Source organism: Anas acuta, chromosome Z (assembly GCF_963932015.1).
Source record: "Anas acuta chromosome Z, bAnaAcu1.1, whole genome shotgun sequence".
Classification (NCBI taxonomy): Eukaryota; Metazoa; Chordata; class Aves; order Anseriformes; family Anatidae; genus Anas; species Anas acuta.
Window position 1 is genome coordinate 8,089,670 of NC_089017.1, and position 14,699 is coordinate 8,104,368.

The 14,699-nt window shown below is 35.6% G+C and overlaps 1 protein-coding gene across 1 annotated transcript in view; it reads left to right on the top strand.

The window, feature by feature from the left end:
- Window positions 1-4,773: 4,773 nt before the first annotated feature.
- Window positions 4,774-14,699, top strand: part of SLC1A3 (solute carrier family 1 member 3) — a 64,318-nt gene continuing 54,392 nt past the window's right edge. Inside the window, exons 1-2 of the mRNA XM_068667098.1 lie at window positions 4,774-4,938; window positions 6,474-6,748. Of these exons, the coding sequence (XP_068523199.1) occupies window positions 6,568-6,748 (181 nt within the window). The 5' untranslated portion in view covers window positions 4,774-4,938; window positions 6,474-6,567. The remainder of the gene's footprint in view (window positions 4,939-6,473; window positions 6,749-14,699) is intronic.

Below are 14,699 nucleotides of genomic sequence, written 5' to 3' on the forward strand. Positions count from 1 at the left end.
GAAGCAAGTCTCTGGCTCCAATACCGTGCTCTTTTGTAAGGAGCCAGAATGCTGTATCAGCTTTTCAAATGAACCTGTCTGTCCCCCGGAGCCCATTTGAGTCATTGCTACTAGCTGTGGGGAAGCTAGTGAAGACATAATGTGAAGCAGTTTGGATCTGAAACTCAATCAGCTATCAATGCGATCCCATTAGATTTGTTACAATGACATGCCTGTCTATCTCCCATCCCTTCCTAGGCAGCCTTGCCTATCCTTTGCTGAGACGAGAATTACTGCATTGTACATTCACAATCATGATAAGACATTCAGGGGAAAAGTTCATAAGCCACATCCTCTGCTGATTTAACTTCATTTCCCTTCCCCTTTCTCCCAGGAGTGGGTGCATGAGCTGACTCCTGGTGCTGGAAGGAAACAAGGTTGTCTGTTCAGCTGCAGTCAGACACACAGTGTACCATGAGGCCCAGGAAGCTGACAATGCTGAATAAAGATACTGTAGGTTCATGTTTCTCTGCTGGGAATTATCACCAAGCAGAAAGTAATGCCACATTTTTGTTACACAGCTTCTGATTGAAAACCAACAGAGGTCTAAAGCATAAAAATTACAATTATTTTCATGGGAAAAGATCTCAAAATGTAGGAATAAAAATGACCAAAAGAATTTGTTGGCTGGATTGAGTCAGCAATGTTAAGACTGTAGTGGCACACAAAATAGAGATGTAGGTAGAGGTTACTGAAAGTCTGAGTCCTGCTGGCTACTGTGCCCATTACTACTAATCATTCAGCCCAATCTCAGAAAAAACACCTTGCTTTTAAATGTTATTTTATCAGAAGAGTAGCATTTTATCACTTAATCTTCACCATCAACAGAACAATTTACAACATCATTTTTATTGATAAGTGGCTTTGGCCAATGACTTGTTATGCAGCACAGATAAGCTGAAGTTCAGAGTAACCAATAAAGGAAAATTTCCACTAAAATTGACAAATAGCGATATGCTCTGATTCATATCCTGGAGTGGTCTTAGAAGGTGTGATCTGGATTCCTTCAGGAAAAGACAAAACTAGATCTTACAGTCCAAGCACTAATGGGTGTTTGGGTCAGAAAAAAGAGTTAACAGCAATTCACAGTAACGCTTTTGGAGTACATACCCTGCACATATTGGGTCCTCAGTGCCAGCTATGAACCCACAGATCTTTTTCTTTTTACGTGTGCTAACAGAACGTAGCCTATGTTCTCTTTGATGTGTCTAGAGCACATATAAGCATACACATTACAGTGTTAACCTTCATTGCATCAGATCTTAATCAAAAATGAAGTACATTTTTCATATTTAGCTGGAGAAAACTGAAGTATTTTTCAAATCCCACTGTGATAAACAGAAAGTAAACAAACACTAAACCTCAATTTCACATCATTTCAGCATGGTGAAAAAAGGAAAGAGCCAATCTAGTATCTCAGGAAAAAAAACATGCCATGGTCCAGTGGAAATATTCAGGAGCCTAAGGCTGTGTCTTAACTCTGCCAAATATTTGCTAACTTTTAAAGAATAAATTTGATCTCTCAGAGCCTCAGTTTCTTCATTAGCAAAACAGGGTCTAACGGTCTAATTAACTGTTCTAAGACTGGTTGGAACTTGCAAGGGAGTAATATATATTCTCATTTTGTTCAACTCAATTGAAGACTGGGGACATACCAACTTAATATGAATAAACATATTCTTTCACAAGCATATCACTCCAGTTTTGCCATTGCAACATGGATTGCAAACACGTTATAATAGTACTTCACTGAGCTTCTACCTAAAACTTTGTGACAGTGAAGATACAGCCAGCATTAACTGATAGTGCTGGTTTGTTAACATGAAAACTTGGTTACCTGGAGTGTTAAAATGCCTGTCTCAGCTGGGATACATGAGCTCTCGTACTGGGTTTATTACCCTCTGGAAAATGAAATACTTGTACAACCTGTTGCTTCACTTCCACATTTTGCATTTGCTGCATTTGACTTCCCTGGGATTTTGCTTGATAGCTCTAGTCAGCTGAAAATAACAATACTTTGTGTCTGAACAACGGCTTCCACTCTGATACCTTTACTTATTTTACAAAAGGCACTTTGCCGACGTGCAAGGTACATTTACTGACTGGTTCTGCTAGCCAAACCGAAACAGGGCTTGAGTTTACTATGATACATGGATTCAGATGACTGAATCCATGCTGCTTGTAAGAATAAGGTTCAAGTTAAAGCCAGCCTTACCCAATCCATGCATCTCCTGCTTTGTCAGCCACTGGGTGCACTGTCAAGTAAGGGCTAGAAATGAAGCCCAAAGCAGAAAAAAGTATGCTGAGTTAACTGCCAACACAGACAAGCTTTTCAGGGCCTCATGGTGTTCCTTTTTTTTTTTTTTTTATGAAAAAAAACATGAAAACAAAAAAAGTAAGCATGTAGAAATGATTATGTCGATGTGACTTTGGTAGTAGAACAGATCACTGCTGCTTTGTCACTCTATAAAGTGTATCGATGTTTTCCCATATTCTTGGTATTGGCTGGTTTGATCTAAAGTCTACCATATTTCTAGGAACTTCTATGTTTTAAGTTGTTCTTCCTAGTAACTAATAGTACTACTAAAAATTACAGATATAAGAGCTTAACCAGTCAAATTGTAAATCTCATCCTAGTCCTGGTAATTAAGGATTGTGTAATATATCTGTTAAATTTATTGCCTATTTAAAAGTAGGTTCATTGTAATTATGTATGACCAAAAGACACTGCACTATTAACAGTGACTCATTTATCCTTATCCAAAGATACCTAATATACATGTTTATTGCAATATGGAGGATAGTATTCTTTATTTGCTCTTTATAAGTTTCTTTATTTCACCACCAAAGATAAATAAATTAACAAAAGGAAAGGATGTCAGGAAAGGAAGGAGAAGGTAAAAAAAAAAAAAAAAAAAAAAAAAAAAAGGAACATGTTGCCAAAAAGGATTCAGTTACTATTTTATTTCTCTAAGCACTGTCTGTTGCTCAATAAGAGCTAATAAAAATATTACTGCTGAAGTCAAACTGAAGTCAAACTGTAAGACTACTTATTTTCTATTTACATTTTGTTTCATAGAATAGCTAATTCTCTCTCGTTGGATTATCCTTGTTTCTCTAGACTCTACTATTATTTAAAGTGTTAAATGATGACATACTTTGGGACCACCTCGCCTGGGGCCTCACCCCTGTCCCATTAGGCAACTGGAACATTACCATTCATATGAACAGGAGGAAGAATGAAGTCCTTATCTGGGAGATTTCAGAGAAAACATGCCATACTCCAAAAGGAAGCATCAAACAAGCAGATCACTAAAGGTCAAAGGTCAGTAAATAGGTCAATCCCCATCTCCAGGCAAAAAGGTGAAAGTATGTAAAAACTGAACCACGAAAATAACAATGACATAGACATTTAAGATGACAGATATAAGAAAATACAAGACGTGGCTTCTATCTTTGCAACACAAGCTGTCAATATTTTTTCTTGCTTTTTAAAATAAATGAATAACAAATAAGGCAATTCAGATGTTTACTTTCTCTCTTGAGAACAAGACTGCAGTTCTAAATACAAGTACAAACCTACAATGATCCCAAGCATGGTTGCATTAAAATGTAAAATTATTTTTCTCTGTGTTACACATTATGTGAAGCCTGTTTTAAATTAACAAACCTTTTAGCAAAACCATTGCTGTGACTGTTTGAAAGTAACGCTGCTTCCAGTTTTATTTCTTACCTCACTGTCTTCTGTGTGCTTGGTAAGTAAGATTGTTTCCATGTACTTGAAATGGCTTTATAGAGAAAAAGAAAAATAAAAGCAACATAATCCATCAGCAGAATTCTTAACTTTTACATTTATCATACATTTATATAAGCTTCCATTCATAGTATTTGTTAATCTTTTAGGAAAATGCACTTAAAATCTCATGAAAAATTCACTGCCGTATAGTTATTGAAGAACTTAAACTGACTCTAAAATGAAAATGTTCTTCTAAAAGTTTAGATCTTTGGGAGTTCTCCCAGCTCTGCTCCCCAAGCATTTTTTCAATAGTGCAAACTTTTAAATGCTAAAAAAACTGAATGCCACTAATTTCCCAGAAGTGGATGTTTTATGCTTCATCTTTCATTCCCTGCTGTGGAAACAGGCTGGATAATGGGGCTTAGCATCCAGTGACTTTAAATTGCTGAATTAGAGGCAAGTCTCATCACAAATTTTGTGTATCTTCAAGAAACATACAAATAATTATAGCTGATTACATTTTTTCTCAATTCTTGACCATGCTCCAGTCGCTTTTGAAAGATGTCTGGTTTCCTACCCTGGAAAGAGGGAGTTCATGAATAAGTGTGTTTAAGGATTATAAAATATTCGATAGCCTTACACTATGCCTCTTTTTAGTACAAGCTAGCATGCTCATGTATTTTATCATTTATTTTGAAAAGCACAGGAACAGTGTTATGTAATCATGTGGAGGCTTTTCAGCTTCCCAGTCCAGAATATGGAATGAAGAAGCCGTCCCTGCTCCGTGTGTGGGTGTGTGATCCTCCAGTTCTTCCTGGGTTCTGATTTTGCATTTCTAATGAAGCTGAACTGACAAAGCGTGAAAGTGGTCTAAAAGGAAAAACAAAGAAAGTGCCCCTGTTCTCACTGTGCCAAGACTCATCAATATTCCAGCAGCTCGGCTTTCCTCTCTTGTCTGATGTGTTTTTATTTTTTTTTTTTTCAGAGCTGGGCTGAGTCTCCTCCCCTTTCCTTAACTTACAGGGATAGTAAGTTGCTGTATTCCCAGCACATGCAGATTGTCAGTTTTCTCTGTCTCCCACTCACTGAACTGCTGTATCTGCTGGGAAATTCCTGCCGTATCTGCCACCTCCATTTGTGTACAACACTGCAAATCTGAAAAGGTGAGCTGATCCATTAATCTGCTGGGGCTTGGGGAACGGAGTCTTCTTTTTTCTCTCTCCTCCTTTGTATGTTACTTAATGTAATGATACTTTTGCCTACAACCATGTTCTCTCTTGATCTTACTGTTAAACTATAGAGGACAGACTAGATGTGTGAATTGTCTTGGAAACAAAAGGCACTGTGAATGAATCTGTGTTTTACAAAATACTGAAAATTAATTGGTTTGAAAAAATCCTTCTTGCACACAGTAGTCGTGTCCAAGCTGGAATATGTAGTAATGTAAATACCTAGTTCGGTCTATGAATGCTTTCACTCTAACAAGTTAAGCATGCATCATTCCGTCACACAGAATATTGTACTCAAGTGCCAATGTTCCAACATAAGGTAATTCAAAAAGCAGTGATCATATCCCACCAAAATAAATTTGTTAGAACGTGGTATTTTCTGTAAGACAGACTGTTTCAAAACCCTGTGTATTTATAGTTTAACGCTTCCTAAAAAAGGTATTTAAGCACTAGACTTATTATGATGTTAAGTTGCGTTGTGTATAAATAGAGAGACAGATTTCACTGGAAACTACTAACTCTGAACATTTATGAATTTCTAATTTCATCATAAAAGCATGATTAATGAACACTTAGAAAACTGGATTTTCAGCCAGGAAAACACTTTGTGCAGACTCTTTTATTAAATAAGTTCATACTAAGGAGACATAAATATTTAATCTTTAAACAAACAAACAAAAATAATATTTTAATGAAGGATTTTTAATACTAAAACATTTTAGGGTTGATTCAGTATTTGATTTCTTAAAATCAGATTATGTCCCTATAGTTGCTGTTGGACCAGGCTAGCCATTACTCTGCAATGTGAACTTGTATTATGGTCAGAAGCGACAGGCTAAGTGGGATATAACTTATGATGCTTTACAGATGTGGTCTAAATAGTTTATACTCTTCAAACATGAACGTTATCAACATAAAACTGTCAAAGGCATATCTTCTAAATTGTGGTTGAGGGATAAATAAACTATTCCTGCTGGGTTTTGCCATGTGAAAAGGAGGAATTCAGACAATGCAGTCAACCATTTGAAAACATCTGAAATGCAGAACGTTTTAAATGTTCCATTTCAAGCAAAATATCTCTCTCCATTGGTTAGAGTAAAGGTGAGCTTGTTTTTGTTTTTGTTTTTGTTTTTGTTTTTTTTTAAGATGGTGTAGACCAATGAAAAGTAAGGCTGACAGATAGTTTTAAACATTATAATTACTTATACTTCCAGGTGCTGTACCCATTTTATGTTACTATATCTCTAGCAACTGGAAAAAAATTACAGAATTACAGCAAATTCAGATTAATTTCTGAAGACAGGATACCTATCTGAACAGCTCATAAAATCCTTTTCAAAGAGTTCTTCTCACAGCCAACAGCTTAGATGTTTCAAATAATACAAGTTGTAAGGAAACATGAAGAATAACCACTTCCATGTAAACATATGGCTAACCATTCCTCTGAAATCTTATTTCTTGTCTTACAGGTTTCTCCAGTACCTCCCACGGAAAAGGGTCTCTCACTTTTCTGAAGGGATTTTGACAGAAGTTAGTTGTAAGAGAAAACTTTCTGCAAGACAGATGACTAAAGGGAACGGAGAAGATCCCAAAAGTGGAAGTAGGATGGAACGCTTTCAACAAGGAGTCCGGAAACGTACACTTCTGGCCAAAAAAAAGGTGCAGAGCATAACAAAGGATGATGTTAAAAGTTACTTATTGAGGAATGCCTTTGTGCTCTTCACCGTTGTTGCTGTGATTCTTGGTGAGTAATTTGTTCAATAGGAATATTCTGTTCTCCAATGCATTTGACAGTGACAATTTGCCTGGGCAATTTGCATTACAAAAAAGATCCCAAATTCTTCTGAACTGATAAGAGTGTTCTGGCTTGGAGAGTATGGGCTCTGACACTGGCACGTTGAACTTTTGCAAAGAGCCATTTTAATTATTCTAGGGAAAATTGTGATGAAGGAAATCAGCTGTTCTATGGATTCTTGTCTTAAGGAACCAGGTACAATAGCTGAATGGAGTATTCTCAGCAAAAGCTTCTACCAAAAAAATTTGCAGCAAAATGCTCAAGATGTAATTTTTATTTACCTAATCTAGCCGAAACTAAAACCTTGCAATCATAAACAGAAGTCCTAAATGAATTAATTTAAAATTAAAGGGTGACATTTCTGAGCAAAGTTCTTTATCAGAGCCTCAATCTTTCTAGTTTTCCCTTGACAAATACAAACCTATCAAACCTAAGTACAAGCTTATGCTTGTCCAGTTGCTCACAATCTTACACATGCATCTTTCAGATGCAATTGGGGCAACAATAGAAATGCTACTTGTTCAAGGGACTGCAAGATATCACCTGATTAAATGCCTTTTTTAGAACGTATTGAATCCAGAATATTAAATAGCACTTAGATTTGGAATGCAAAAAAATGTGTATTTAAAATACAACTACACATTTTGTTCACATAAGAGAATAAAAATACATCTACCCATTTTGTTCACATAAGAAAAAGAATAATCTGACCAAAAAATGTTTAAAAATCAAAATTTACTTTATATAATTATGTGATCACCTCTGGTCATCTTGCTTTAAATACAGATTAATTTTCTACATGGTACCACCATATGTTCCAAGAAATTATATTCCTTATAGTGTGAGCGTTATTATTTTACCATACATTTTTCTTTTTATCTTCTGATCAGTTTAGGTATGAAACTGTGAATCTGATCATCAAAACCCAAATGTTAATACTTAAAGATAAGGGTATAAGTCCTAAACCTACATAGGCCCTAATGCTAATGATGATGCTGTTTTGCATAGATCTACTTGTTCTATGTCTTTCTTAAGGAATTTACATTTCAGGGATTTATTATTATTTTGTTTGACACCACTACCGCAAGATTATTTTAAATTACTTTCAGCTTTCATAGTCTTTTTCTACAAGAGAGTTATATTGATTTGCATAAGGGTAAAATGAAGTACTTTGTTGCTGTAACAGAAAAACCATTCTCTCATGTTTATCTGTATTGTTTGATCAAAAGTGCTTTTCATTCCTAACCAAGAAATTGTTCAATGCAAAAAAAAAAAAAAAAAAAAAAAAAAGAACCAAAGAACCCCTACCATTCATATCAAGGATATAAAGTGTAGGCATTCTATCTACAATTTTCAGGAAAGGCAGAACAAACCAAGCAGGTCTTGAAACACCCTCCAACTGCTAAGAAATACAATTCTTCTATCAATATCTGTCTCTACTGGACAACAAGACTAAAGCACTCTTACAATTGTTTCACTGTCACATAGCTCCAGTGTCACAGACCTCCATAAACTTGGCAATGTGGGAACAGAAATGTAGTCTCAACAAGTGTGTTTACAGTAACTACATGTTCCAATTAGCTTTAGATGAGTAGTGACAAATGTGAGTCCATAGCTTTGCTAGCACCTACAACCATTTCAGAGTACTAGTAAGGCTGGAACACAAGCTGGAGAATTGAAAATATGCATCTCAAGATGACTAAAGCTGCTAAAATTATGCTCGTGAACCAGACATATCTTGTGTAATGTTCAGAAAAGAGTCTGTTCATTACTGTTATGGAATATTCCAAAATTTTCTCCCATTTCTGGTGTAGTTTTATAGTATACTCATGACTAAAACAGCAAGTTCACCCTTGACAGCTCATATAAAGGTAAAACTTCTATTTTGGGAAATTTTTCACTGTTGTGGAAATATTCAGAAGTAAGGAACAAGTAGGGAAAAATTAGTTTGGAAAAGTATTGTTGGTTGAACTGCATCTGTCTAGTTTGGCAAGAGCAAAACTTCTACCATCTCTCAGGTGTTTGGTGATCTATGCAAAATCAGATGATGGGCTTTTCTAGCAGACAGTAATTAACCTCGCAAAATTAATGCACCAGTTAACACCTCTAACTGCCTCATCAAAGATGCTTGTATGTAAATATAGGTGGAAACCAAACTATACTCAGGTCAAGGTTGAATCATTTAAAAGAAAATATGCTTTATGCTCTCTGTAGTCAACAAATAGAGACATCAGTTTCTAAGGCTGTCAGTCCGGTAATGTTCATAAAGACTCAACTCAGGAAAACTCAAATTTTATCTTAAAAGAGTGCAACATTTCCTCAGAAACATTTCTTTTAGGCCACTTTTGCCAAGGGATCAAGATGAAAAAGCCTGTTTAATAGACAGCATTTCTGAATTCTTTGCTGGGCAGGATTGATGCTAGTAGTGGTCAAGTGTATAAGATCGTGTCTTAGCCCAGTTTCAGGACTGTAGCTTGTAGCAGGCATTTGAGTTTGCCAGATAACTTTGTGCCTGTGGAAATAAGCATGAAGCTGCAACATGCTTTTTTTTTGTTTTGTTTTGCTATGTTTTGTTTATTTTTGTTTTTGTTTTTGTTTTGCATATGGCTATTTTACAGACAAAGCAGAGAATTTCTGGCATGTCCATAATAAGGAAAACATAACCACCTACCCTAACTTCTGCTGGTAATCCAATTCTGAACTAATTTCTAAAGTAAATTTACTAGTTGCTCCAATACAAAAACAATTACTCTTTAATAACCTAATTACAAACATGCCAAAAGTTATAACTCACATTGAGAATTACTTGCACACCATCCTCTCTTTCCTACAAACCTAAAGAAAGATCTTGTTACTTCACATTTTGCACATTATTGCATCATTATTATAATGCATCATTATTATAATTGTTGCCAATTTTAGGGAAATTTCAAAGCCTTTGAAAAACTTTGAGAAAAAGTGCTCAGCAAAGCGAGTTACAATGAAATTTTTCGAATTCTGCTGGCCCACCTAGAAATATTAAATTAGTTTTTGTGGGTTTTTTTGAAGTGAATCTTGGCAAAAGCCAAAAGATGGGTGAAGTGAATTGGGGAAGCTGACCACTGGTGAATTCAGGGCATCACAATGAGCAGGAGCACTTTTAGGTATGCTAGAGGTCTGGTGGCTCATGGAAAATCTGCAGGAAGTCTTACAAACTTTTAAGTGTTAGCCAAATTACTGGAAAAATCACAGAGGCTGCCCTTTCTCTCATGCTACTTAACTTCATCATCCTGTCCCCAAAATGCCTTCCGTTCAGACACCTTCCTCTAGCAGACACTTGATTCTCTGCTACCTACCTTCTGTTTTTCCAAAACTGCTAAAGTCCAGACTTTATTCTGGAAGGACTTTTAAATGCCCAAGAATCTCTTGTGAATTCTGAACTTATGCTGAAGGAAAGATCACAGTGCACAGAGGTTCTGAGAAGCTGTTCACAGAGAGGAAGGATGTGAAGTACTATAAAAAGCAGTTTTTGCATAGGTCAGAAGTTATCATAGCCCCTTTCAAAGGGGACAGGAATGGAGCATGTTCTGGAAGCTGGTTTGGGTTTCTGGCTGCATGAAACTGCTTCCAGTTCTCTGTAATTCAGGCAATCTCACAGTGAATGTGAGAGGTCCATACGACTATACCAAGTCTGTTCTACAACAGCATGTACCATACGTAGGATCCCCAAACTTTCCAATATCCTCTTAAAAACAAAAACAAACAAACAAACAAAAACCAAAAAGCTAGCTTAAATTACATGGTGAAGATAGCAGGGATGAAGGAATTTCCAATGTCCCTATGGCCCCAAACAAGTAGCGTTATAAAGTCTGCAGATGATCCTTCATAATACAGAAGGGGGCAGTGGTAGGAGGGAGGGAACGGGGGGAAAGATCTAAAAGATCTGGACAACGAAAAGCTGTGCAGAGCAGCAAATTCACCTATTTCAACACACAACTTGTCCAGACAGCAATTTAAAATGTGTCTTAAGAGGAATAAGTCTGTGATACATGGTTAGATGGAACCACTGGATAACACCCACAAAAAATAATAATAAAAAAAAAGACATTCTCTTGTGTATTAAAGTGATATCTTTTCTGCTAGTGGTAGGTCCTCTGTATCCAATGAAGAGAAGGGAATTTGACCCCATTATACACTGGCAATGTGCACTGTGACAGTGCTCAAGGCAGCCTTGGTAAAATTTGCATGAGAACAAAGCAAAGATCCATCACTGTAAGCGAAACAGCTGTGGGAGGTGAATCCTAGGTGAGAGAATATGGTAAAAGATAAAGAGAGAAATGTGATACTGGACAAAAGGATAAGACGTATACAAGAAAATCAAGACAGCTTAGAAACAGATAAGGAGAAATTCATTCTATTTATGCTGAACTCAGAGGCTGTCTTTGTCTCCATGCTCTCCTAAAGAACCTGTCCAGCATGATTGCTCCTTTTTACTGTGAACTTTACTAGCAATATACTGAAAACAAATATATAGCAATAAATCCCTAAGCCAAGATTAATTTTGTTTGAAGTTAAGAAATATTTATAGTTTTGTGGAAAATATATAAATAAATAAATAAACAGACAACGTATGGTCCTTTAAACAGTGCAACACTTAAAAATTAAAACATGGTCTTCTTCAAAAAGGGGTAAGAAGTATAGAAATACAAAGAAGTGTAATTCTGCTATCTAGTATCCAGTAATAAATGTCAGATGGTGAAACTGTTAAGCTAGTTTAACAGGTACTTGTAAAATAAAATTATGTACATTTATTATCACAGTCTTAATGTCTTATCATACACTCTGGTGTTAATGAAATGAAACAACCCTAGTTGTCAGACTGCCACATACATAGTGTAGTAACATCAGTACACATGGCTGCTCTGTGAATCACAGCTGTGCATTCACTAATAGTGCAGATATTATTAAAGATACAAAATATGATAAATATTATATTACTAACTTCCTATTTGCTCTAATTTGACAAATCAGTGGTCTAGTGAAGTGGTGCTGAAAAGTAACATTTCTGAGTGGTCATAAATCAATCCAAATAAACAATCATTCACTGCTCTCTTCATACAGTCTGTGGAAATGTAGGCATTGATGGCCTTCTCAAATCTCTCTCTAGAAATTCAATTTAATTTGATTTATGTAGTACTACTTCATAAAAGCAGATTTCATGGTTATGGGTGGAATTCAGGGCATTAACAAAGCCATTTAGGGTGTTTATGTGATTTCTAAGAGATTTAATGAAAAAATTCCGTGCAATGCTAGTACAACATAGCACTCATATTATCAAAGCAGAAATAACAATAGAAAAATTGGCTATATTAAAGACCATTAAGAAACAATTTGGGGTTGTATGAGCATCAGAGAGGACTAAAAAAGACATTTTCAGCAGCAAATCATCTAGTGTTAGAGCTGGCCATTCCATTCCACTTTTCAACATGTGTGCACTGTAGTCACTATGGTGACTGCAAAGCACTACAAAATCATAGGCGAGGTGCTACTGACTTGTATGCTGAGTAAATGTTTAACATCAGCTTCTTACCAGCACCCTAGCTATTTGAAAGGCTCAAATGAGTTGTCATTTGCACTGGAATGTCTTTCAGTTGGCCAAAATGAAGGTATAGATGAAGATGGCATATTCAGTTATTTATTGATTCCTGAAACTTTCATTCTTCCAGTGTGAATCTGCTACATAGTACTCTTGAAATAATTAGGCGTCTAAAAAATTCTGTGGGTTTTACGATATCAAAGAAAAAGTAGTCGTATTTTTAGGTGAATCAAGATAAAGTGTGTTTGGAAAAGTATGCAAAGAAATCCAATATGAATGAGGTAAATAAAGAAATTCAATCTTCTGAATAAGATTTTTTTTTTCTTGAAAAAAAAAAAAAAAAAAAGGAAAAGACAAATATAGACATTCTGATGTTTTGTATTGTAACATTGATTTTCAGGTCAGGATAAATAGCTACTGGGAGATATTAATTATCTTTCTCTTTTTTTTTTCATGCCTTCTTTAAAAAGTGAGAACCAGCAACTGCATAAAATAATCCATGCAGTCACATTAGCTGTATATATCCTCTGTCAATCCTCCAAATTCTGTACTTTTATGGTGCATTACATTCAGACTTTGTATGTTATTTATCTTCAGATTAGAACTCAGTATCCTTGGGATTTACCATGTTTTGTCATCTATTTGTTGCCTAGCTTAATATAGCCCTGTTCAGCCTGGACCTTTTAAGCAATAAGATAATCTAAGTGATAAATTAAAATAATAATAATAAATGTGAAGAGCTAGGAGATTTCTTGCTTGTATGCCAATTTCTTGAAACTTCTCCATATTCACAGAGTATGCTAATGTCAATAATGTGTATTATGAAGCAAATAGGCTCCTAAACATGCAGTTTTAGTTCATATCATTGACATAACAATGACCCTCCCCTAAAAAAAAAAAAAAAAAAAAGTGTTTGGAATAGGGAAGATACTATGAAAAATAGGGAAAGAAAGGAAATTATTCCTGGTAGATTTCAGTAAGTGCTGGATTACTCCATTTATTACATCAACCCAAGAGAGCTGGAATTGTACTGACACTGTGTGTACTTTTAAACAACATGATGAAAACCCAGAATATATAAGCTCCTTAAAGCCACGCAAAATAAGTTTATTTTGATAAGAGATTTTATAAAATGTTTTTGGATTAAAAAAAAATAATAATCGGTCCATGGAACTATAAAAGAGTGAAAAGGAAAACATTTAAAAATGTTTTAAAAGGAAAGGAGGCAAAGAAAAAGAGAAAGACAACATGAGAATCAGAAGGATACAAAAGTGTTATTGCTATCCATGCATTGTAGTTGTACTCCCATGACCTTTCTCTGGCAGTAGTTATATCCACCTTTTGAACCTCGTCTAATTCCTTAAACTGAATAAATTAATTTTCTTTTGTTACATTTAACATGGCTACCTACTCTTTATTGGTATCATTATAAGATCATAAATGGAAATCAGCTTAGCAGTTATACACTGTGTGTTTGGTATTCACCATTTTGATAACTTGGTATAACAGAAAATTCATTTGTTCAAGAAAGGTCTATAAAAGGTGGGGCTTACATGATAAGTATAATTTACACTGATCCTTCAAACTGGCTATAGTAAATATTTCTGCCATTCACAAGGACCAGATTAAAAAAGACAGAAGTTATAATTGTGTGAGTATAACAGGGCTGTTAATAAAGAAATTTCTGGGAGTACTAACAAAAGACCATTGATGAATTAGACTGCTGCATATTTTTTGATGTTTTTTTTTTTAAATCTTTTTATTTGTACATACATTGAACAAACAAAGACGTACTACCTAGCTTTTCAAAGTCTGAAATGTAAGGGAAGCTACATGTGGATTCCAAAGCTCAGACTCAGATGCCTTTATAGTGCATGGATGAGAGAAGGCAGATTCAAAAGGTGACCCCACAAGTGCACAAAGCAAACATGTAAATGCTTAAAACTTGCCAGGAGGAAGGCAGGATTGTAGCAGATTACATTCCCACTCCTTGCTGAGTGAGTAAGAACCATGCCAGATATTTTCACCTAATCAAGATCCAGAAACAGATGAACCCTCACCTTGGGAATGGTGTCAACAGTGCTTGAGGAACTGGCTCACACTTTTCCTTTAAAAACTGAAGTTACAGGATGGATTCCACCATTCGTTTCAAAGTTCTGTCATTGGGCAGAATGAAATGCAAGACTTCTAAAGGCAAATGCGTATACCAAATACATATACCTAATGGCTAAAACAAGCAAGGAGCCCCAGGTTGTTAAGCAAAACTTGAAGCAAGAACAGTAACACAGGGCATCCCAAATCCAGCTGATTTTCTGCATGTGTGTG